This window comes from Mustela lutreola, chromosome 2, assembly GCF_030435805.1.
Source record: "Mustela lutreola isolate mMusLut2 chromosome 2, mMusLut2.pri, whole genome shotgun sequence".
In the NCBI taxonomy this organism is placed as follows: domain Eukaryota; kingdom Metazoa; phylum Chordata; class Mammalia; order Carnivora; family Mustelidae; genus Mustela; species Mustela lutreola.
Window position 1 is genome coordinate 156,960,227 of NC_081291.1, and position 23,405 is coordinate 156,983,631.

Consider the following 23,405-nt stretch of genomic DNA (forward strand, 5'->3'; position numbering starts at 1 on the left):
AAATATAAACCAAATGGAGACCCATTCTGTTATTTGCCTTTGGCCATTTGCTTTTAGAGGCAGGATGAGAAATCATGCTTAGGGTTGCAAGGTGGAAGTCAAGTCCACATTTGCATACTTTGAGAAACTTGGTTTACATGGGCAAGATTGATCAAACAGCTGAATCTACCCTTTCTGAACCATCCACTTTGGGCCACAAAACAATACCAACCTTTCCTGTTCTCCTTGTTCTCAACTATTCTTCATTCCTTATTCTTGTTGCCTCATGGTGAACCACTGTTAGGTAAGAATCTAGTAAGTGCTGTTGGTGCCAGTGATAAGCCTGGTCCCATTTAGGAAGCCAGCAAACCATAGGAGGTATGGCTCATGGGGTTGGGACTTGGCACAGAGAACAGGCTGGAGGTTTTGCCCTGGGCTGTTCCCAAGCTCTTATCTCCCCTGTGCCTGACCCTCCCTCTGACGTCAGCCACTGAGCCATCAGTGCAAGGACTGCCAGAGCACAGGGCCAGGGTTCCCACGGTGGCCTGAGCTTCAGCCCAGCTGTGGCCTCCTAGAGGGGACAGGAAACCTCACTGTCTTCTTAAGCAACTGATAAATGGCCTGGCCCAAACAGAGTCCTTTGGATTAGATGACAGAAGTCCTAAGGACTCCAAATCATTACAGAAACTAGAAATCAGAGAGAAATCCAAGGACAAGCCCCCAGAAAGAATTGAGAGAAGAACCTCAGCCATCCTTAACCACTCAGAGAACCTTAACCACTTGAAAGAACCTTAGCCATCCTTAACTTATAGCCTGAATCCCCCTGCCTCCCCTTTGGGAATCTGACAAAAGCTACTGCTCCTCAACCCTGAAAAAGGGCTGCGCACACAAGCTTCTGAATTTGCATTCTGAGGGCTCACAGGAACCCCCAAAGCCACACGAGATGATGCGGACATCTGTGGACTCAGGATAACAACTCAGTGTGCCTGGAAATAGGTTTCTGATTTTGACACACTTGATAGGAGATTTTTTTTCCCCCCAAAATGAAAAGGGAGCTTTACAACTCACATAAACATGTGTTCATCCTAAAATAGTCATTCAACACTAAGGTATAAAAAGAAGTGAAAATCACCCATAATCTTATCACCCGGAACAACCCACAGTCTATATTTTAGTGCATACATATGGCTGGATGTCCTGCCGGAGGTGTCTGTGCTTCTGTCCCTGCTCTGAGGAGAGTCACTAAGGCCCAAGAGCATCATTTCCCTTCCCCTCAAGAAACAAGTAAGTTTTCCGGGTCTCAAAGGCCTATCTTTTGGAAGCACTAAACCCCACGGAGCCACCAAACCAACTGTCCAGGAAGGCGGCTGGTCATCTGCCTTCTGTGAAAAGGATCACGAGGAAGACACAGCCAGGAATGAGGGTGCGCTTTCGGGAAGCCCCCCGCACTGAAAGACAATGCTGAGGGAGGGGCACTCACCCTCAGGTGACTGGATGGACTGGCCAGCCCACCCTCTGGTGGATGCCTAGGGTGGGGGAGAGGCAGAGCTCTGGCTGGCTTCTAGGTTCCCCAGAGGACACCCCCAGAGAGTGGGGTTCCACCCCTTAGATGACACAGGAAAGCCAGCGAGAGGGGCAGGGGCATGATGTGATGCTGCGGCCCAAGCCCGACAGGTCAGAGGGTCCATGGGTCGTGGTGACTCCTGGTCCCTTCTGCCTGGAGGCAGCCTGGCTCTGCGGGGCGCATGAGGCACTGGCTGCCGACAGTGAAGACGGTCGGAGGGCTCTCTCTAGGTGTGGCCTGGCTCCCTCAGATTCTAGATTCAGATTCCGCCCTCCAGACCTTATTCCTGGTAGTTTCAGGAACCCCCGGGGCCACCCTCCCCTCGGGGCGGAGCCGCTCCCAAGACCAGGGGCTCCACCTCTGATTACCACTGACCTCAGGTCAAGGTGGACTTTCTCAGGTTTTTTGTTTTTTGTTTTTTAATGTCATCCAGCTTGGAGCAGGTGCGCTGTTGCCAAGACAACCGGTGGGGGGGGCCCAAGTTCATCAGTGCAGTTGGAGCAAATTCCCTCCACCTGGGCAAACTCCCACTGTGTCCTTGGCTCCCCTCCACGGTGGTTAATCCAATGTAAACATCCTTCCGCTTTCTCTCCTATTTTGTCCCTCTCCTCACACAGTCTTGGCATAGGCAGATGCTCTCCCTGAGTTCACTGGCTACTTTTACTAACATTCTCTTGTTTTACTAACTAGCCCCAATAGTCTCCTCTTCTCTAAAATGGGAGATTTCCTTCTTGCCGATACTGTTGACATACACACGAGTATTCCCATGTAAAATACCGTATGTACTTTTAGTTATGGACAACCTTGCAGGTGAATACTGACAGGTATGTGTAACCAGAGCATAGTGGCTGCAAGAGGATTTACTGTTGGTCGCTCTGCTGCCTTCCCCCCTTTTGCCTCTTGTAAGCAATGCTGCACTAAATACCTTTAAACATACATTTCTATCCTCTCGTCTAATTATTCTTCGGAGAAATTCTCTAAGATCAGAAACTGGGAAGGAAGGAAAGAAGGAGGGACGGAGAGAAAGAAGAAGCAGAAAGAGAGAGAGGAGAGAAACAATGTCCTCCCCACCCCCAAGGGATACTAGAAAAGTCCATTTTTAGCTCATGGAAGGGCCTGCTACATGATACTCTGCCCCAACAATGTAACTAAAACATGAACTTAAAACATAGGACGAAAGCTGATCTGTCACACTTAATTTTGACACCTACAGAATTTTTTCACTCACAGATATTTATTTAACACTATGGGGTAGATGGACAGGAAGGATTCAGAGAAAAAGCAAAATTAAAACTCTCAGAAATCAGGGGCGCCTGCGTGGTTCAGCTGTTAAGTGTCTGCCTTTGGCTCAGGTCATGATCCCCAGGGTCCTGGGATCGAGTTCCACACTGGGCTTCCTGCTCAGTGGGAAGCCTGCTTCTCCCTCTCCCTCTACAGCTCCCCTTGCTTGTGTTCCCTCTCTAAGTCTACCTCTGTCAAATAAATAAAAATCTTTAAAAAAAGCCCCAAAACTCTCAGAAATCAAACAGAAAATAAACCTCCAAGAAAAGAACTGAAATAAAAACAAAATACTAATGTAAAACTTAAGTGATAATGATGAGATTAGGATATCATATACAGAACTTCTTAGGTTAAAAATGCAAGCCATCATGGGGCACCTGGGTGGCTCAGTGGGTTAAGCCTCTGCCTTTGGCTCAGGTCATGATCTCAGGGTCCTGGGATCGAGCCCCACATCGGGCTCTCTGCTGAGGAGGGAGCCTGCTTCCCCCTCTCTCTCTGCCTGCCTCTCTGCCTACTTGTGATCTCTATCAAATAAATAAATAAAAATCTTTAAAAAATAAAAAAAAATACAAGCCATCATATTTAATTCCTCATTTTAAAAAAAGATTTTATTTATTTATTTGATAGAAAGAGATAGCCAGAGAGGGAACACAAGCAGGGGGATTGGGAGAGGGACAAGCAGTCTTCCTGCTGAGCCTGGAGCCCGATGCGGGACTCAGTCCTCGGATGCTGGGATCATGACCGGGGCCGAAGGCAGCTGCTTAAGGACTGAGCCATCCAGGTGCCCTAATTCCTCATTCTGACTCCAATTCACCAAAATAAAACCCCAGGAGGAATCTTACCATGGCTTTTAAAATAGAGTACACAGGGATGCCTGGGCATCTCAGTCAGTTGGGCATCCAACTCTTGGTTTCAGCTCAGGTCATGATCTCAGGGTCCTGAGATAGAGCCCCACTTCATTGTGTTGGGCTCTGTGTTCAGCAGGGGTCTGCTTGAGTTTCTCTCTCCCTCTGCCCCTCTCCCTGCTTGTGCACTGTTTCTCTCTCTAAAATAAATAAATAAACGTTTTTTAAAAAAACAATAGAGTACACAGTACTCAAGACCCTTGGCATTCTAAGAGTTGTACCCCCAAACCTTTGCCATGAAAACATTAAAATCTTCTTGAATCCCCAGTTCACACATACCCCTGGGGTACCTGCTTTTCTCCATAAAACAGACACAGAATAAAGAGCAGGAGTGACAAAGCACCCTGGCTGGCTGCCAGGGCCAGGCCTGCCCAGCAGCCAGGAGCTCACTCCTGGCTGTTAGTATCCAAATTTGTGCCTCAGCAAAATCCCTGGCACCATCTACCACAGAGTCAGGGTGCCTGCAGAGAGTGGGAGCCGTGAATGCCCACAGCCAACTAGGGAGAGCAGGCTGAAGCCAAGGTCTGAATGACCACGGCGAATATGACAACACCCAATCATCTTTCAGGGCTCCTCACTCTCCTTCTCAGAGGCAATTTTCTTCTAATTTACACACTGTTCTACCAAAGCTTGGTTATGCTCTTTCTCAGAGGACAAGGGATCCAAAGCAGCATATAAAGGGGGGGGGGTGCTGTGGGGGCTGCAGGAAAATGCTGGCTCTGTGGGAAGAGAGATACCAGGAAAACTACTAAAGACACACACACCACTCATACACCACTCACACGTACCACATACACACCGCTCACATACACACACTGCCACTCATACACACTAAACACACCCACCACTCACATATCACATACGTACAACTCACACACACTGAGGTGGTTCAGCTGGGGTGCCTATTGAACATACACACACACCACACCCATACTACCTTTCACACACTAATTTGGCCCAGATGGGTTACCTACTGAACACACACGGCACTCACACCACATACACACCACCACCACTCACACCACATAAACACAACTCACACACAGGCTGGTTTGGCTGGGGTGCCTACTGAACAGACACACATACAGAGAGCTGATTAAGCCGAGGCTCCTCGGGGGCCTACCTGGTTCCCTCACCTTTGGGGCCCCACCTCTCTGCTGCCATTCTGTCTCCTTCATGGCCTCCCTTCCCTGGTCTGCCAAGATCTCATCTTTCCCTTGTCCTCTTCTTCCTCCGACCTGTACCAGGGGCACAAACTCCCAAGGTGACAGGGTTCAGCAAGCAGAGACCATGGAGAAAGGAAGAGCTTGCACTCCCCTCAACAGGGGCAGCCAGAACCCAGCTGCTGGCTTCAGGCACTGTCCCTGAAGGGACCATGGGTCTTGGCATGCTGGACAGTCTGGTTTTTGTTTTTGTTTTTCAAGAGGGGCTTAAAATTTACATGAAATTGCCTAAATTCCAAAACACTGGTAAATAAATACAAAAATGTGAAAACACTAGTTGGGCCAAATAAAAACCTTGGTCTGGAGTGATTTCCACATGCTGCTGGGAGACATGGTCTCCTCAGGTCATGGCTTCGGGAAGAGTGAACACAAAGTCCTCCAGCAGGGTCTCTCTTCGGCTCAGATCCTGAAACCACTTTCCAGCATGACACGGTACTGAGACAGCCCTCAGATACCTCATCGACACCTCCAACCCCTTGTCCTACTCCACACCTGGCTTGTCCATGTGCTGGGGCCATATCCAGACCCAGGGAGCCGTCAACCCCACACGGTTACCTCCCAGGCCATGTTCTGGGCATTTCCTTTAGCCTTTGGTGTATTTCACCCCGGTGGAGATGAGACGTTTATGTGAATGAGGCATCTGCTGAACTGCCCATGCCAGACTCCTGTGTGTCATGGTGAGGTTTTCCCCTCCTCTTTTCACCCCAGCCCACTCTACCACCCAGTTGGCTCAGAGCCCCACAGCATCCCCTGCCACTTTGGCTCCACAGATCCTTCTTCCAGGGCCAATACCTTAAAGATGCCCCCTCAGCCTTTTATGGAGGGAAACCTGCCTGAGTTGCCACCCAGGTTCACCCTGCCATCAGCCTCTGAACAGGGAGTGCCCAGGATTTGTGCTTGTCAGACTTGCCCAGGAAGCATGTCAAAAGTTCAGATTTCTGGGTTCCCACGCCTGCCAAAATTCCGGTTCTGTAGGGAGGGGCACAAAATGAGCTCTTTTTTGGTCGTAGAGCAGGCATTCTTTAAAAGTTTCCAGAGCCACTCTCCTCAAGGTGCTCAGGAGACCACACAGGGCAGACATTGTCCTGGTCTATGGTCCTTCCAAGCCATCCGTCTTCTGGTGTGTTCCCTGCTTCCAGGGTCTCCCCATAGCCTTCAGGATATAACGTAGAGATGGAGGTGGCCCAAGCATTTGTCCACCTTAATAGCTACATGCAGGCAACTACCAGGGTCCTACTCTCTTTCACTCTGTCTCTGCACACCCATGTCATTCTGCAGGAATGCCTCTCCCACTTTCCTTCACGACCAACTCCTACTCACCCCTTAAGGACGAAGCTCAGATGTTACCTCTGCTGGGGAGTCGTCTGTGAATTCTCAGACTAGATTAGCTTCTTGTCCTCTTTCCTCCCATATCACCCTGCTGTAAAAGATCCCTAAATCATTTTAGTTAATCAACACTCCTACAGAGATCGCTACGTGCCAGACATTGTTCTGGATGTCTTGAAATAGAAGCTCACTAAATCCTTTACTAACCCTGTGAAATAGGGACTATTGTTATCCCCATTCTACAGATGAGTAAACCGAGGCAGGGAGAGGGTAAATAACAGGGTGAGGTCACCTAGCTGCTAAGTGGCAGGACAAGGATTCAATCCAGGCAGTCTGGGTTTTCCTTAGAGCCATGTTCTCCACCCCCCCCACCCCCACCTTACATGCTATCCCCTCTTACCATTCCTAGCACATCACACACTGTATTCCAAGAGTTGCTTATGATTTTCCTCCAGTAAGGCAGACAGCTCCTGTAGTCTTTGGGGGGTTAAACTCCCAGCCCAGGACCTAACCTATGGTGGAAATTCGGGGAACATTTACTGAAGGACGAAGCTGTACATACTCATGGCACTGGGTCAACAAGAAAAGATAAAATTCCTAAAACCTCAGACTTTGAAGAGACCTTAAATGGAATCAGGCCCGATGACCTGCCTAAAATTCTCCCCTTCACAGAGCAACGCTCCCGAGTTTGCATGCCATGCTTTCCACCTCTGCAAAACACTGACTTTTAGGATGCTCCACCTTATGCTTCACTGGACTGTGTCCCCACAGTCACTTGGGCCACAGAGAACAAGTCTGACCCCTGCAGAAAAGGCTCTTCAGATATTGAAGACAACCCTGGTTTTCACTGCTGGAGGGTAACATTCCCTCTTACGCCTGGGGATCTGAACCCCCGTCCATCTTTGGTATTTTCCTTAGAAGCTGCTCCGGTCAACTGGGGCCCTGCCCAGGAATATCACCCCCAGATACAGAGCCATGTGCACCGTATGGACTGACCACTTTCATGGCCAATGAACTCTGATCAGAAACAAATAAAAGTATGATATATTTCAGAAACCTCCTCCCTGACAAGTGGCTGAAGAAACACAAGCCTCGGCAGCCTTTGGGACCCCAAGAGCCCTGGTTTCTGAGGACGGGCGCTGGTGATGGCATCTGTGCTGTTGCTTACAAGGTTTACATGGACTATATTTCCACAAGCCAAGGAGTTTCCCCACAAGGTTCCTCTTCTCACACCAATGCTGGAGCAGCCACAGCTTGTTCCCGTTCCACTTTACAGAAGAAGAAACAGAGACATCTGACTTGCCCAAGGGCACACAGCTGGCAAGAGGCAGAGCAGCATTCACACCCAAGGCTGTCATTCCAGAGCCTCTGCGCTCCTGAGCGCCGCCATTTTGGGAATGCCGTTGGAACATGGCGAAAGGAGCACAAAATACGCATTAAGAAAAGGCTGGGTGGAAGGAGGAACAGAAAAAGCAGAACAACAACTAATCCAGTCTTGACATACTGGTGGTCTTTGTCCTGTTGCCCTAAAGCAGTCCCTTAATCTGAGAAGTAATTTTTATACACATACACATTTTAACTAGAATAACTAAAGATAGCCATGTCTTATTTGTTCCCTTTTACAATTTGAACACCAGGAATTTCAACGTTTCCCTATTTCCAAACTCAAAAATATCCAGGACTTAAAAATACAAAATGAATGATTTTCATTAAAGGCTGTTAGCCTAGAGCAAGTCATTAATATCATTTAAAATAAACATATTTTGAGAAACTATGAACTGTATCTTAACCTTTTTTATATCCTTTCCCTCCACCTCCACCCTGACACTGTAGAAAAATGCCCGACACACATATGCACTTAATGAATATATATGGGTTCACAGACCCACTTTCTGTACAAAGAAGAAATGCTTCTTTAAACAACCTGGCTTTTAAATTGTAAGCCGGGTCTTAACTTTCTCATATTCAAAACATCAGAAAAAGCCAACAAGACAAAATAAAATACATGATCGTTGCAGAAAGCAAATAGAACTATACTGGTTTACTTAAAGCCTGAGAAAAACCAAGTTATATTGGATTGCCTCACACACATTACCTGAAGTAATTACATGTGCTAATCTGGTATTTATTCAAAAATTAGTCAAAAGAAATGATGAAAAAAAAGTCCATATATTTTAGGGTAAGAATGAAAACACAAATGTTAGTTAAATGTATACTTTTATATTACCAATTAGTGCAGTGCCTTACACTGTAATAACCAGCAAGCCACGATGCAATTAAATAAATAAAGCAATTAAACTCCACATCTACAGAAATGGTTAAGTTCCAAAGTTACAGTTTACCTAGAAGTAGAAGAGCAGTAAGGACATCCATATCTTAATAGCTTTCCGAACTCCAACGTATCCAAGAATAAAGAGCTCCAACCCAGGCAGGCTAATTTACCCTGCAAAATTTTCCTTAAAAAAAAGTATGGCTGAAAATTGGCTCTCCTAAAACAGAAGGTACTTTCAGAGGAGTTATATAAGCAAAACACACTGGCCAATTCAGTGACGTGGAAACCACCTCATGCAAGAGAAACGCAGCAAACACAAGTAACCCACATTCACGTCTCAGATCCTGTCAGCTTCACAGAAGAAAAAATCAAGGTTGACTGTAACCTCCGACCTCCCCAGCCAAAGGATGGAAAATTTTTAATGAAAAGTTATGAGCTATTAAACTACTGAAAGTCCTAACACATTTTTTGGAAAGGATTCGTATTTTATGGTTCATTAACCATCTGGAGGATCTTTAAATTTCCTGTGCCCACCTACTCTTGACCTCGTTTCCTATTCTGGAGGGATAAAATGAGTATTTTTAATTGTCTTTCGTATTAGAAACAGCCTTTCATGGGTACCAGACGTGTGCACGGAGTATGTCACAAACTGGAGGTGTACGAGGGGAAACGTGCTCAAAGCCTCCTCTCTTCAAACCACTTATTCCAAAAGCCAAGTCTTTCCCACATTCCTCAGCGCTCACAGAACCTCCCACTTGCTGAGCCACCTGCCCTTCTTTCCATCACTCAAACTGCGACAGAAGTGCCACCTCCTGGGCGCCTGGGTGGCTCAGTTGGTTGGACGACTGCCTTCGGCTCAGGTCATGATCCCGGAGTCCCGGGATCGAGTCCCGCATCGGGCTCCCAGCTCCATGGGGAGTCTGCTTCTCCCTCTGACCTTCTCCTCGCTCATGCTCTCTCTCACTGTCTCTCTCTCAAATAAATAAATAAAATCTTTAAAAAAAAAAAAAAAAAAAAAAAAGAAGTGCCACCTCCTCACAGAGCTGTTCTATGCAGTGACGGGTGCCAACCGCGCACCTCCCATCCATCAGGGTGTGGTGGTAAAATGGAGGGAAGGCAGGGGACAGCAAAGCCAAAGTTCCCAGTGTCGTACAGATACTCTCAGCTTCGGGTATACAGCACCAGAAGGAGAGGGAATTTGGGTCAGCCTGCTTTTCACAACAGGTGGAGATTCATTCATTCATTTAATAAAAAGTCATGAAACCCCTACTGTGTGGTAGGCAGTGCAGTTCCAGGGACAGGGAGGGAAACAGAACATGCATGGTCCCTGCTCTCGGAGAACAGTGTGATGGGAGGAAGAGACATGAGAACTGAACATTAGAATACTACATGGTTAGTGTGAGGAGGGGAACAGGTTTAGGGCATTCTGGAAGTACAACAAAGAAGCATCAGATCTGGCTGAAGGGTAGGTGGGGGGAGTTCTGGAAGGTTCCTAGAGGAGGAAGACGACTGAGTGACGCACGTCGAGGGACATGAGGAGGACGGCGCTCTAGGCAGAGGGGCCGGTGGGATCTGGGCACAGAGAAGAGGGTAAATGTGTAGAGAACGCCAAGCAATTTAGCGTGAGACAGGGACCACTGGAGGACAGAGAGCCTCCCCCGGACATCATGGGCCACCCCTGTAAGATCATAACCAAGGAGCTGCTGGGGCTGGATCTGTGATTGAGGATGCCCACTCTTGGGGGAGCAGTGGGGCATGCAGCTTGGGGACCAAACCTGAACACAAGGTGCCAAGTGGAGGACAAAGTGCTGGGCGGAGAGATCTGTGGACTGGCTTCATCAGCCTGCCCTTGCCTCACCACACAAGAAACCCTGTGCATGGTCCCCACTGCCCAGAAAACAGAGTTTGGGACCTAGTCCCCCTACCCTCCCAACGACCGCAGTCCCATAGCTCACTGAACAGAAAACAGACACCAACCCTCAAAGAATGTACCAGCAGGCTGAACACCCCAGCTCCTGCTGGGCCGCTCGGTGTCTCCCCCTGGGGAATCCAAGAATCTGGGAATAACCAGGCCAGTCAGGAATCTCTGCGGAAGCCAGAAACATTTCAGGAGGCCTGGTTCCTCATGGCCGAAAAAGACACTCAGCACAAAGCTCAGCGGTTTTAGGATCTGTACGCACAACCGTCCACTCTCAGTACCAATAATAAAAATACTCAGTTGTTTTAAAACTGCCTTGTTCATTCGAAAAACAAAGGCTTTGGGGCCTGCTTGTTTCCTCCCCACAAGGGCCCTCTCTCGCAGGAGGAAGGCTCCCCCCCAACCCCCTGTCCCAGCGGTGCCAGGCGACACTCACAGAACTGCAGGCTGAGGCTCACGAAGGCCAGCACGGCAGCCAGGGCCAACAGCAGCAAGAAGCGACTGCGGAAAAGCATTATTATTTGCTCTATTTTCTCTTCATGGTTTCACCTCCGAACAGGAACACATCCTGTGAACAAAACAGAGGCAATAAACATGTGTTCCGAGGTGGAAAACTGAGTTTGTCAACTGAAAATAATCCAATTAGCCCGGTCCTCCAGCAGGGGAGCGTGAATCCTGGTCGCAGAACAATCGTGGGTTATGGCATTGCCCCCAGACAAGCCCAAATGAGAATGCTCCCTTCAACTTAAGAGGAGGAGACTGGTTCCTGAATGCTTCGTTTATCTGACATCCACACAGAAAGAGACACTTCCTAGCAGGACCTTTCCAAAGAAAAATGTAAGGAGCTTCATCTAGTGCCCGACAATGAAGTCTTTACAGACCAGCTCATGCTCAGCCCATTCTGACAAGCAACTTCCTCACCTTCAGCGTTTTCTGGTGAATATTTTGCGGATACACTTCTGGTCTTTTAAAAATGTGCATCATTCACCTGAATGCCAATCCCTGCCACGTGTCCCACAGTCATGGCTTTAGGGATGGCTGGAGTATGCCAGGGGATCTGTCTCTACACTCAGTGGCCCCATCTGCTAACTGAAGACCTTCTCCCATCTGGACTGGTGACCCTATTTCTGCTGTGTCCACCGGTCTTCCTCTCACCATTCTCATTTCCTTCCACCATGTTAGAGCTGCACAGAAGGATTTCAGAAATGCTGAACGAGGCCCTTCTGTGAGAAAACTGAATGGCTGCTTGACAGTGTAACCTATCAGCCAAGTTTCTCTCCTGGTTCTCTCTGGGGCTTGAAACAGAACTTGAAGACCACTCTCTCCTCAGAAAAGGTCCCACCTGTTACAGTATGAGGACAACAATAATTTCAGACCTGATTTTAGTAGTGGCATCTTTTCCTCCTTCAAATACAATCGCCTTCAGAGCCCCAACAGACACAATCAGACAAAAGCTCAGTTGCTCACTCGGTGAGGGTTAGAGCTGCCCAACTTTGTGAATAAATATATCAGAGGCTGTTGGGGGGCACCTGGGTGGCTCCATGGGGTAAGTGCCTGGCCCTTGATTTCAGCGTCGTGAGATCAGATCGAGTTCCACTGCAGGCTCTGAGCTCAGCGTCAAGTTCGCTTGGGATTCTTTCTCCTTTCCCTCTGGCCCTTCCCACCCTGTGTGTGCACATGCACTCTCTCAAATAAGTAAGTAAATAAATAAATCTTTAAGAGATCTTGAATTGTGCACTTTGGGTGAACTGGATGGTATGAGAATTCTATCTTATATCATCTTTTTTTTTTTTTAAACCTATCTATAGGGAATGAAGCAGGACCCGGAGCCTTAGAGTCCCTTGTTTCCCAGCCCTTAACCCCAGAAGGACCCTGAAAGGGAGTTTGAGAAGCATTCCTTTAAAGGGATTTGTCAGATTGTCTCAAATAGAGAACATTTGCTGAAAGACTAACAAAAGTATATTTGTACCTCACAATGGCACCTGTACACTGGCCACCAGCATCTCTGTTGACATATCCCAAATTCACACCTTCAAATACTCACTGATTCTGTCCCTTCAGTCACCACCTCTAAGCAAGGACCAGTGCCTAGTGTCCAAAGATGGCCCGTGACTCTTCCTGTGGACACCCTCCTTGCCCTGGGGAGGGCACTTGCTAGCCTGGAAAGCTCTCTAGCATCCTGGCCAAGACAGCATATCACTCTGGCTGGTCCTATATCCCACCCAGGACTTCATGTATTTGGGATCCCAAACAAATGTTTTGTTTCCAAAATTTAAATTCCTCATAAGCTCCAGTTGGAAGTGTTTGAAAAGACACACACATATCTGAAAGCAGATCAGCAGACTCTGTGCTTGGTGAGGGACAATGGCTTCTACACTGAGCACCCAAGGAGGCTGAGGTCACAGTTTGAGACAGAGCATGAGTCCACCAGACAGTGGCACTATAGGTCAACTCTTCTGTGCTAACAATGAAGGTGAACCCTTAATGCTGATAAACCCTATCCCAGATACAAAATGCTAAACCTGGGTGGCTCTGGGCCACCTTGACCTTGGGGGTATCCTTGGTAATGCTTATCTGATGGTTCAACAGTAAACCATAGGGACCAAACAACCTAAGTAAAATCCAGGTCATAGTTGCTTTCTTTTCTTTTCCTTCTTTTTCTTTCAGATTTTATTCATTTATTTGAGAGAGAGAGAGAAAGAAAGAACAGGACCCTGGAGGAGAGGCAGAAGCAGAACCCACTGAGCAGGGAGCCTGACAAGGGGCTCTATTCCAGGACCCTGGGATCATGAACTGAGCCGAAGGTAGATGCTTAACCAACTAAGCCACCCAGCCATCCTGGAGTCACAGTTTCTGTCCTCCACCCTCAGCTCCCCAGAGGATGAGCATGGAAGGCAACAATATTCACTTGTGAACACTAGCCACAGTGCTTTCAAAACATACCCAACTTGGGCAGAATAACAATGCTCAGCTACCCCCGCACCTCCTCTTGGCAGCTTTCTAGTTTTGCTCTGCTTCTCCAGGGAACAGGAACTTCTAACTGCTCAAAACCATCATTCCCAAGGCTTCCATTCATAGAGCGCAGTGTAAACCAGCCCCCATGCGGGGTCCTTGACACAACCTCTTTCACGCTCTGCAGGGCAGACATGTGCATCTCTAATATGCAGGCAGAAAACCAAAACTCAAGAGCACAGGTTACGAAGTCATGGTGACAAGATACAAAACAAGATCTCTGTGCCTCTACAGTTGGTTTTTCCATGTTGTGGTGGTGTCTCCCCGACAGGTCTGCACGCTGACTCTAGCTCCAAGTTGTGGATCAACAAAGAACAAGTTAGTTATTGGCATGTGCCAGTTTCTTAGGTACTAGAAGATGGCTGACAGCTCCTCACTAGATAGCCTTTGGGTTTCAGAAGCCTCTCATTACCTAGGTCATTCTTGATTGAATTTATTCTACTTTATCAATGACCTCCTTACTGAGTGGGGTGTGTAGGTAGAGACTGGATCACAGAATGGGGAGGGGGTTCAGTGGATATGTCTCCTTTGGGGTATCTCTCTCTCTTTCTTAAAAATTTTATTTATTTGACAGAGAGAGAAAGCACAAGCAGGAAGAGTGGCAAAGGAGAGGGAGAAGTAGGCTCCCTGCTGAGCAAAGAGCCTGACACTGGGCTCGATCCAGGACCCTGGGATCATGCCCTCAGCTGAAGGCAGATGCTTAACCAACTGAGCCACCCAGGTGACCCTCCTTTGGGGTATCTCTGTACTCCAGACGAAAAAAGGTGCTGGGTTTTTTCTTTATGCCCTCCTCACCTTTCTGTCACCATGCCACCATCTGAGGCTGCCATCTTTTCCTTTATCATGAACATTTTTCAGTGTTCCTACCTGGGAGATGGCCTTTTGGGTCTTTGAGAACTCTCCTGTTAGGAGGGCTCTGCAGTCCTTGCTACCTGAAGATGCTTTCTTGCGGACCACATCAGCAGCATGGTGGGGAAAAGACAGGAGCAGCCCTATGGAAGCAGACAGGCCTGGGCCAGAACATTGAGCTCAGTGACATAGGTCCAGTTCCTTAACCTCGCTGAGACTCAGTTTCCTCATCTGTAAATTGGAGCTAGTCACCGCAGGAGGCTGTGAGGACTAAAAGTCTAAGTACCATCCCTAGCATACGACAGATATTCAAAAGACAACAGTTGTTACTAGCATTATTTCCTCCTCATCTTCTCTCAGTTCTTTTTGCCACTTCTTCCCTCCTCCTGGGAGACAGGAAGAGTTTCTTCACCTGTTTGTAGGTTTCTCCAGGTAGGCAAATACTGAAGATTGACATGTTATTGCTCACCTCTCCCTCTCCAGCTCAAGTGCTGTCTTCAGCCTCTGTCCCCCTCAGAGCGTGGGAAACAATCTTGCTGCCTCTGGGAAGTCACCCACCTCTGACTTCTAAGCCCAGTGGTGTCTTTTGCTTCAGTATGTCAGAGACCAGACCTGCCACTTGGTTGCTCTGTGTTTGGGTTTGGGAGGTGACGATCTTTCTTCTCGTCTGGCTCTTCAACTGCTTCCTGCCTCCGGCCTCTTGGGGGATTTTCCACCACACTTACTGGCAGGTGAGACCACCAGAACAACGACCATGTTCTCTGCCTATGGTTTTAGCCGACACTGCCTTTTTATACAAGGATGAACCACAAGACTGTTCAGGGTCGTCTTCTGTGGGGGTGGAAACAACTACTACTTACTGAGTTAGACTTCAGGCTTATAGCATGGCGGATCTGTAGTCTTTCTGTATCCAGAGCCTGTGTAGTTTCCTCCCACATGGACTCTAAGTTTGGACAAGGTATTGACTTTTTGTCTTATGGGGACAACAGTAGCTGAGCAGAGGCTTGAAAAATACTTATGCATTGGGGCCTGTCCTCCTTTGCTGCTTCTGGAACACTGAGACCACCATGGGAAGACACTCAAGCTAGCTGGCGAAGGATGGGAGACCACACGGAGCCAAAGCAAGGAGCCCCTGCTGAGGCTCTCGTTAGCCAGTCTGCCCATCACCACACGTGTGAGCAAGGCCATCCCAGACCGTTCCAGCCCGGCCACGCCACCAGCAGATGGGGACCAGGAAAGTCAGCCAAGACTTAGAAGAACTATGTGGCCAACCCACAGATCACAAGCAAGTGTAATGGTTGCTGTTTTAAGCCAGTAAGTTTTAGAAGCTTGCTACAAAATGAAAGCTAACTGATATAACAAAGTGGAAGTGGCTTACATCTTTACTAGGAATTCCTAAGTCAGGGTCTGGAGCTCCATACCACCCTGTGCAGAAAGCAGAGGCAAAGCTCTACTTTTCTACGTTCCTTAATAAGCTGAGTGCTTTTTTGGAAAAGAGCTATATTTAGCTCCAGATTTAAAATACTGGGGATGTGTTGGGTTAACCAGATGGCGGGGACCGTGTGCCTGCCTGACTGCTTCTAGTTTTTGGGCTACTGACATCTCTACACATCTGTAGTTTTTCATCTGACACGGGCTTCAGTCTGGGAACACCCAACCTTTTCCCCTTAATACTCTCAGGATTTCTGCACCCTCCACTTTCTGGCCCTGCTTTGGTACCACCAAACACCAAATGGCAGGGATGTGGTCAGAGTCTCATTATTTCCACTTGTGCTAGGGACGGACCTGGTGTGATCACAGCCCTGGAGCTGCGCTCACAGCCTGGAGTGGGTGGTGACCTCAGGCCCCATGAAACACATACACATGCTTTCTTCTGGAGCCTATTTTCCTAGAAAACTTGGAAAGAAAGGTCATGCTTTGTTCTTACATTTTTTTTCTTAATGGCTAAATAAACATGGTATTTAAAATACACATGGATTTGAAGACATTTGTGTTTGCAGCTGGAGCTAGGATCCCAATGGGTGTGTGTGAGCGCCCAAGAGTAGGTCCCACGGTGGGACGTGGGGTGCACCTGTCAGAGAAAAGAAGTCTTCAGCAGAGACACCTCCTCACTGCGAGAGATGGAGAGGAGCCCTGACATGGTGACAAAGAGGCAGCTCCAGAGGCCGACAGATCTGGGCCAGCTCCCTGCTCTGCTGCTTAGTTTCTGTGTGCCCCTCTGACAACTAACTAACTTCATTTGTCTGAGCCCAGGGTCTCGATCTCTCGATCTTTAAACGAGAGTGGGAAGCAGCGTATGAGAGAGCAGGAAGGCCGGGGAGAAAACCACAGAGGCAGCAGGCATGCACTGTGCTTGCCCAGCTCTGGAGGAATCATACAGATCCCTGCACCATCATCTAAACACAAAGACTTGCCCTTTCCCCCAGGCTACTGCTTCTTCCCCACGTTTTGATTCCTCTTCCAAATCCTGGCCACTGGCCATGTTTCTACTCACCAGCCCCAGCCGTTGGGGCAGGAAGCCACGTTTGCAGCCTCGTTCCTGCCTCCCCCAGCATGGCAAGTCTTCCCTTGGCTGACTCATCTGTGGTGGCCCCAGCCACCATGACAGGTTTTTCCAGCCTGGAACATCTGTGTCAGCTTCTGTCAGGCCCCATCCTAAGAAAACGAGGATTACCAGCCAATGGGCTCTGTCTCTATGGCCCGAGCTCTGGCCTAGTCTCCACAGAGTCCATTCTCGTGCAGCATTCAAGAAGTCATGTAGTTGTGGGTTCCCTCCAGGGATCGTCCCGCAACTTCCTTCCATGGGGGCTCTGTGCGTACGCTCCTCCAGACACTCTATCACACTTGTCCAAGTCATGCCAAGTGACAGCCAGAGACTCAAGGTCTCTGGGTCCACAGCAGAAGCCCCAGAGCCTCCTCCCTCACAGCCCAGAAAATGATGTGTGTGGGAAGTCACTGCAACAGCCACTGGATGAGAGGCTGGGACTATGGCCTACTTCAGCATGGCACTCACATCTCCTTGTCCTCTGACATCTCTCAAGGTCCACCACCTTCCAAAGAAAAGGTGCTCTAGACACAATATGGCATCACAACCCAATCCAACTCCTATAATACAACTGTAGAAACAACTGTTTTATGTTCCAGGCTGAACTGGTACTCATCAGATGTCTACTGGGCACAGCCTTAGTTCCAGAGCTAAACCCACACAGTAAAAATATCTTAAATCCAGAAATAGAATTATTACTCTGAATTCCTGATGAAACAGTAAAAAATAAAACAAACAGAAAACCCAGCCAACTTTAACTTTACAGTAGATTTGAGTGGTGAAAGGAAATATTTAAGAATACAATTTTGATAAAGGACTAGTTGATAGGTTCTTCCCATTATGGTAAGTATCATTTCTGAATTAAGAGGAAAAGGGAACATGTTAAAGGCATTTTTACAAACGACATTCTACCCCCAAAGATTTCCAAAAGCCCAAGGCCTGGCCTGATTTTTACCTCATAAGAGTGGGAAATGCCATGTCCAATGACTCTAGTCTCAGGGTCTCCTTCAAAGTGTATAGAATTTAGGGTTCTAAACGTGACCACAACTGCTTGGAAGAAAAATATGTATTTAATTATCTCTTACTTGTGTAGTTAAAATGCCATTACCAGGAATAGAAAGATGTTATTAAAGAAAACACTTAAGATGTATTCTATACTTTGATTTTTTGGGTCTTAATCACCTTGGCCTAAGTAAATATGTTATTATAATTTTTTTAAAAACCCCAAGGCTATAATTGTGAACTAAATATGAACTAAGCAAAGGTAAAAGCTACAACGTAGCTTTTTTACAGTCCTCTCTATCCAATGTCACCTCAACGTAGAGTTTAATTGCAAAATCAAAGATGCTTGTCTCAAAATAAACCAACCTTAAAAGTCTGAGGACTGATGGACAGATTTCAGAACCTCCTAGAAACCCCCAGGCAGCAGGGCAGACACTAAGAAGGCTGTGGGTTCCTAGCAGTTACACACATTCCAGTTACTCAAATTCCAGCTAGGACGCATGCTCACTTCTAAAGGCTGAAACCAATTCACAGCCCTAGTCAGTCAGTAGATTCTAACAACATTATTTCTGGGGCACCTGGGTGGCTCAGTGGGTTAAGCCTCTGCCTTCGGCTCAGGTCATAATTTTAGGGTCCTGGGATCGAGCCCCGCATCAGGCTTTCTGCTCAGCAGGGAGCCTGCTTCCTCCTCTCTCTCTCTCTGCCTGCCTCTCTGCCTACTTGTGATCTCTGTCAAATAAATAAATAAAATTAAAGAAAAAACATTATTTCTTTTCTTAAGATCAGTATGTGTCGGGCATCATCCACACTGAGCGCGCACAGAACACAGGATTCAGGATGCAGTTCCGCCATCTTGAAGCTCACAGCTGAAATGTTCAAAAGTATATATGGGAGAATGACACAAGATCTAGAAAATGCTATAAAATATTCAGCAGCGGGGGCAGGAAGGGGAATTAATTAATTGAGAGTAGCAAAAGGCTGACAACTGCTGGCAAAACTGACAACTGGTTGATGGATTCTTGAGGATGTCTTGTATGATCCTCTCTGCTCTCATGAATGTTTGAAAGTAAAAGTTAAAAAAAAATTAAAAAAGGACGCTCACAGTCTGGTCAGTGGGACCACGAGTGAAAGGACCATTACACCACATGAAAGCAGTGCCATGAGGCACAAGCAGGAGTGGGATGGGGAGGAGACACACCTAGGCCCAGAGAGAGAGGATAGCTCTCTTGAAGAGGCTCAGCTAGAGCTCAGCCTTGAAGAGCAGATTGGAGCTGGTGTATTTATAATTGCATTTTAGGAAAACAGAATGAACCAAAGAGACAGCACCAAGTGAGACTATATTGACTGCTGAGGGGTAATGAGGAAGGTGGGGGGGCCTTGTTTGTGTCAGGAGTCACAGAAGAGAAGTGGGCTGCTGTGCCCGGGGAAAAGCTAGCTACCCAGGGGCAAGGGTCTCACTCCCTCTGCCCAGGCCAACCTCCCTGATGACCCCAAGGAGGCCTATCACCAAGCGCACCAGAAAATACATGCACTGATGCCTACTCCCTCCCTGGAGCCCCCTCTGGGCACAGAGCCACTGACTTCCAAGTTGGAGCAGGAGGATGTCATCCCAGGATTTCTGCCACCAATCAGTGCCAGCTTAAGGGACAGGCTGACTTCCTGAAAATGACCCTCATTTTCTAGAGCAAGTGTTCTGTGTCTTCCCAGCCCCAGCCTCTTTTGGGAGGACAGGAGCAGGCCAGAGGCCTCTGTGCTCCTTGCACAGGGGCAACAGCTGAAAGGATGTCAATAGAGTACCTGGTGTGTCTCCCATTGAACATTCCGTACATTGCCCCACGGCTGACCGTCCCAGGGCTCCTTTCTCACCAGGGTACTCTTTCCTAAAGAACAGCCTGTCTTCTCCCCTGGGGTAGTGAAAAGGTGATGTAACCCATGACAATGTCCTGCCTCGATGTGACAGAAGTGGCAGTAGCCATTTCCTGGCTCTGGGGTAATGGTGTGGGGGGCCATCCAATGCTACAGATCGATCCCCAAACTGGCCCTGGATAAAGGCTAGCATCAAGCCCAAAGCTCTTTGACCCTTCTTGCACGGTTCACTATGATCAGGCCATACCCCACAAATCCCACGTCATGTCCCAGCCCTTCCCACAACACGCAGTTAAGCATGTGGGCTCAGGGATCCGTTGGCTGGGGCTCAAGCCTTTCTTAAACCCTTAAGGAGCCACAGTTTCCCCATCTATGAAATGGGAACAACCACAGGCTCCATGTCACATGTTGGGTTAGGGTTAGTGAGGTTAGCAGGTGTACGGGACCCAGCACAGTACCTGGCTTCTAAAAGCCAAGTCAGCAGTGACTTCTCTCATGGTTTTAATACTCACGACCCACATATGAGGTACTGCTTCCCCTTCATCTCTGCCCCCACTCGAGAAGCAGCATGCCTGTGGAACCCTGCCAGAGAAGGTCAGAGTTGGGAGAGGTTTTAAATATCACCTGATTCAAGTCTTCTGATTGACCAGAAGAGAGGCCAGAGCAGGTGAGAACTGGCAAAGGCTCCAGGCTGCTCCAGGAGACTGGCTCTTGTGACTCAAATCCTTGCTTCACAATCAGAGAGGCACCCAGCCTGTTCTCCTTGTCCCGTGCTGCCTCTCTCCTGCAGAGGACACACCATGTGGCAGATATCTCTGTCTCCCCGTGTCTATTTGCTCTTTTTTCTTCCTAAGGGAATCCTCTAGGTTTTAGCTGGATACACGGCCACCCAGCTAGAGAGGATATTCTCCAGAGTCCCTTGCAACCAGCAGTTGCCATATGATCAAATCTGGGCCAACTGAAAGTATTAGAAGCAATTCTGGGTCAAAAGGAGGCTGTCTGCCCCATCTCATTCTGACCTTCCTCCTTTGCCGTTTCCCATGCTCTAAATCGCTGGTGGGGAGCTAAGCCAGCTTTCTTGACACCCATGGAGACAACATCCTAGTGCATATCAGAGAAGAACCCTGGATGGCCTCATGGGGCAGACTACCCATTTCCTTGACTGTCTACCAGCCCAAACTGTTTTGGGAGAGAAAAAACAATCTCACAACCTTTTAAAATCATTGTTATTTCGGGGCGCCTGGGCGGCTCAGTTGGTTAAGCAGCTGCCTTCGGCTCAGGTCATGATCCCAGTGTCCTGGGATCGAGTCCCACATCGGGCTCCTTGCTCAGCAGGGAGCCTGCTTCTCCCTCTGCCTCTGCCTGCCACTCTGTCTGCCTGTGCTCGCTCTCTCTCCCTCTCTCTCTCTCTGACAAATAAATAAAATCTTAAAAAAAAAAATCATTGTTATTTCACTTCTGTTAAAGAAGTCAAACCCATATCCTAACTAGAACCTGCCAGGAGCACTAGATGACATCAGTCCTCTTCATGGCGGCTGCCTCTGTAGGCAATGATGAATAAACATAAACCAATTCATGACAAACTGCACTAGGCAGGAAAATCTCATCACATACTCTAAAATGTCACCTTAGATATGATAGAGATTAGTCACGGTTGTGATAACCTAAGTTCTTTTTGAGCTTTATTTTTTCTTTTATCTTAAACTATTTATTTATCTGTGAAGATGGCTTGGCTGCAGGTAACAGAAACCCTCTTGAACACAAAAAGAGACTCAGTCATATTCTCATATGAGGAGTCAGAGTGTGAGGAAGGGCGGCTCCAAGGTTAGTTAATTCAGGGCCCCAGAAGCATCATCAGGAAGCCAGCACCCTTCCATCTCTGGTCTCTGCCATCCTGTCCTTGTCCCATCCCTAGGATGACTTCCCCTCAGGGATTTAAGATGGTGGCCATGTTCTTGGGCATCACGTCACCTTGGGCAATCTGCAGATGGGAAAGGGACAATCCTGCACATGCTTGCTGGCAGCAAGGAAGGCCTTCCCAGAAACCCTCCAGCAGACCTCCCCTAACGGCTAACTGGCAGGACGGTGTCACGAGCCTATGCGCAAGCTCATCACGGGCACTGGGAATGGACCACCACGATGGAGTGAAACCAACTGGGTATCACCTCCTTCCTGGCAGAGGTCCATGGAGGAAGGGAGACGGTGGAGGCCTGCACAGAATCAGAGTTATGTTACAAACAAGGGAGTGAGTGGGTGTCTGCAAGAACCCACAACTGGAGATTTGACAACACACACGATTATTCTAAAAAATAATGACAGTACCAGCACTTTTCAGATCTAGCAATCAAAGCACATACAGTCCTAATTCTATGTTTAAGAAACACCAGTGTTGGTTCACTCAGGTAGAATTCCACAGTGACAAACAGCAGAGAGGCACCCTCACGAGGCATGTGTCCTACCAACAAGACCGTTTGTTCCATATTTTATGTATTTAAATATGCAACATGAATTATTTACCTACCATTTCTTTCCAGAAAGGATCTAGGCAGATAATCTACAGATTTAGTACTTTTTATCCCTGAAATATTAAAGACCCCACCCTCCCACTTCTGAACTCTACTTTCCTGCCACTCTCTCCTTTGAGGTTTTTTCCCTAGCTCTACAAAGGATAAACTTGTCAAGGGGTCTGATCACTTCTCAGGACCGGAAAAAACGGAAATAACTAATTTGTCAAGCCAGGATCTCCAATCTTACGTACTTCTTAGTGGTCTCTTTCCGACACTGTGGGAGAGGCCTGGGTTGCATCCAGCTTCACCACTTTGCTCCTTCTTAAAGTTGCAGCAGTAGCGACATCTGAAATTGGCTTATTCTGACTCAGAATGTCAAGAACAGCTTTAAGTACCTCAACAAAGAAAAGGGAGAACATGCAGTTGGCAAGATTTACTCATCACAAAGCCACTTAAAAAATACAGCTGATTCTTTTTTTTTTTTTTAAGATTTTATTTATTTATTTGATAGACAGAGATCACAAGTAGGCAGAGAGGAAGGCAGACAGAGATCGGAAGAGAGGCAGGCTCCCCGATGAGCACAGAGCCTGATGCAGGGCTCGATCCCAGGACCCGGGGATTATGACCTGAGCCAAAGGCAGAGGCTTTAACTCACTGAGCCACGCAGGCGCCCCCAAATATACCTGATTTATTTATTTTGCAAGCAAACTGTGTCAATAAAAAGTCTGTTACAGGGGTGCCTGGGTGGCTCCGTAAGTTAAGCCCCTGCCTTTGGCTCAGGTCATGATCCCACGGTTCTGGGACTGAGCCCCTCATCAGGCTCTCTGCTCAGTGGAGGAGTCTGCTTCCCTCTCTCTGCCCCTCCCCCTGCTCATTCTAATAAATAAACAAAATCTTTATAAAACAAACAAACAAAAGCCAGATACATTTCCTTTTTTAAAATATTTTATTTGAAGGACACCTGGGTGGCTCAGTCATTAAGTGTCTGCCTTCAGTTCAGCTCATGATTCCAGGGTCCTGGGACTTTTTTTTAAAGATTTTATTTATTTATTTATTTGACAGGCAGAGATCACAAGGAGGCAGAGAGGCAGGCAGAGAGAGAGAGAGGGAAGCAGGCTCCCTGCTGAGCAGAGAACCCGATGCAGGACTTGATCCC

General features: G+C 47.8%; 1 protein-coding gene across 7 annotated transcripts in view; it reads right to left on the reverse strand.

Annotated features, from left to right (window-relative positions):
• Positions 1-23,405, reverse strand: part of PXYLP1 (2-phosphoxylose phosphatase 1) — a 68,440-nt gene that overhangs the window by 21,452 nt on the left and 23,583 nt on the right. For 2 of the 7 annotated variants that reach the window (XM_059163926.1, XM_059163928.1), the window contains exons 3-4: positions 22,501-22,644; positions 10,905-11,036 (exon numbers count right to left, since the gene is read on the reverse strand). In XM_059163926.1, coding sequence (XP_059019909.1) covers positions 10,905-10,983 — 79 coding nt within the window. In that variant the 5' untranslated portion in view covers positions 10,984-11,036; positions 22,501-22,644. Of the gene's footprint in view, positions 1-8,620; positions 8,771-10,527; positions 10,808-10,904; positions 11,037-20,366; positions 20,527-22,500; positions 22,645-23,405 lie in introns of those variants that run through there. The other 5 variants (XM_059163927.1, XM_059163929.1, XM_059163930.1 and 2 more) reach the window with 5 other exon arrangements.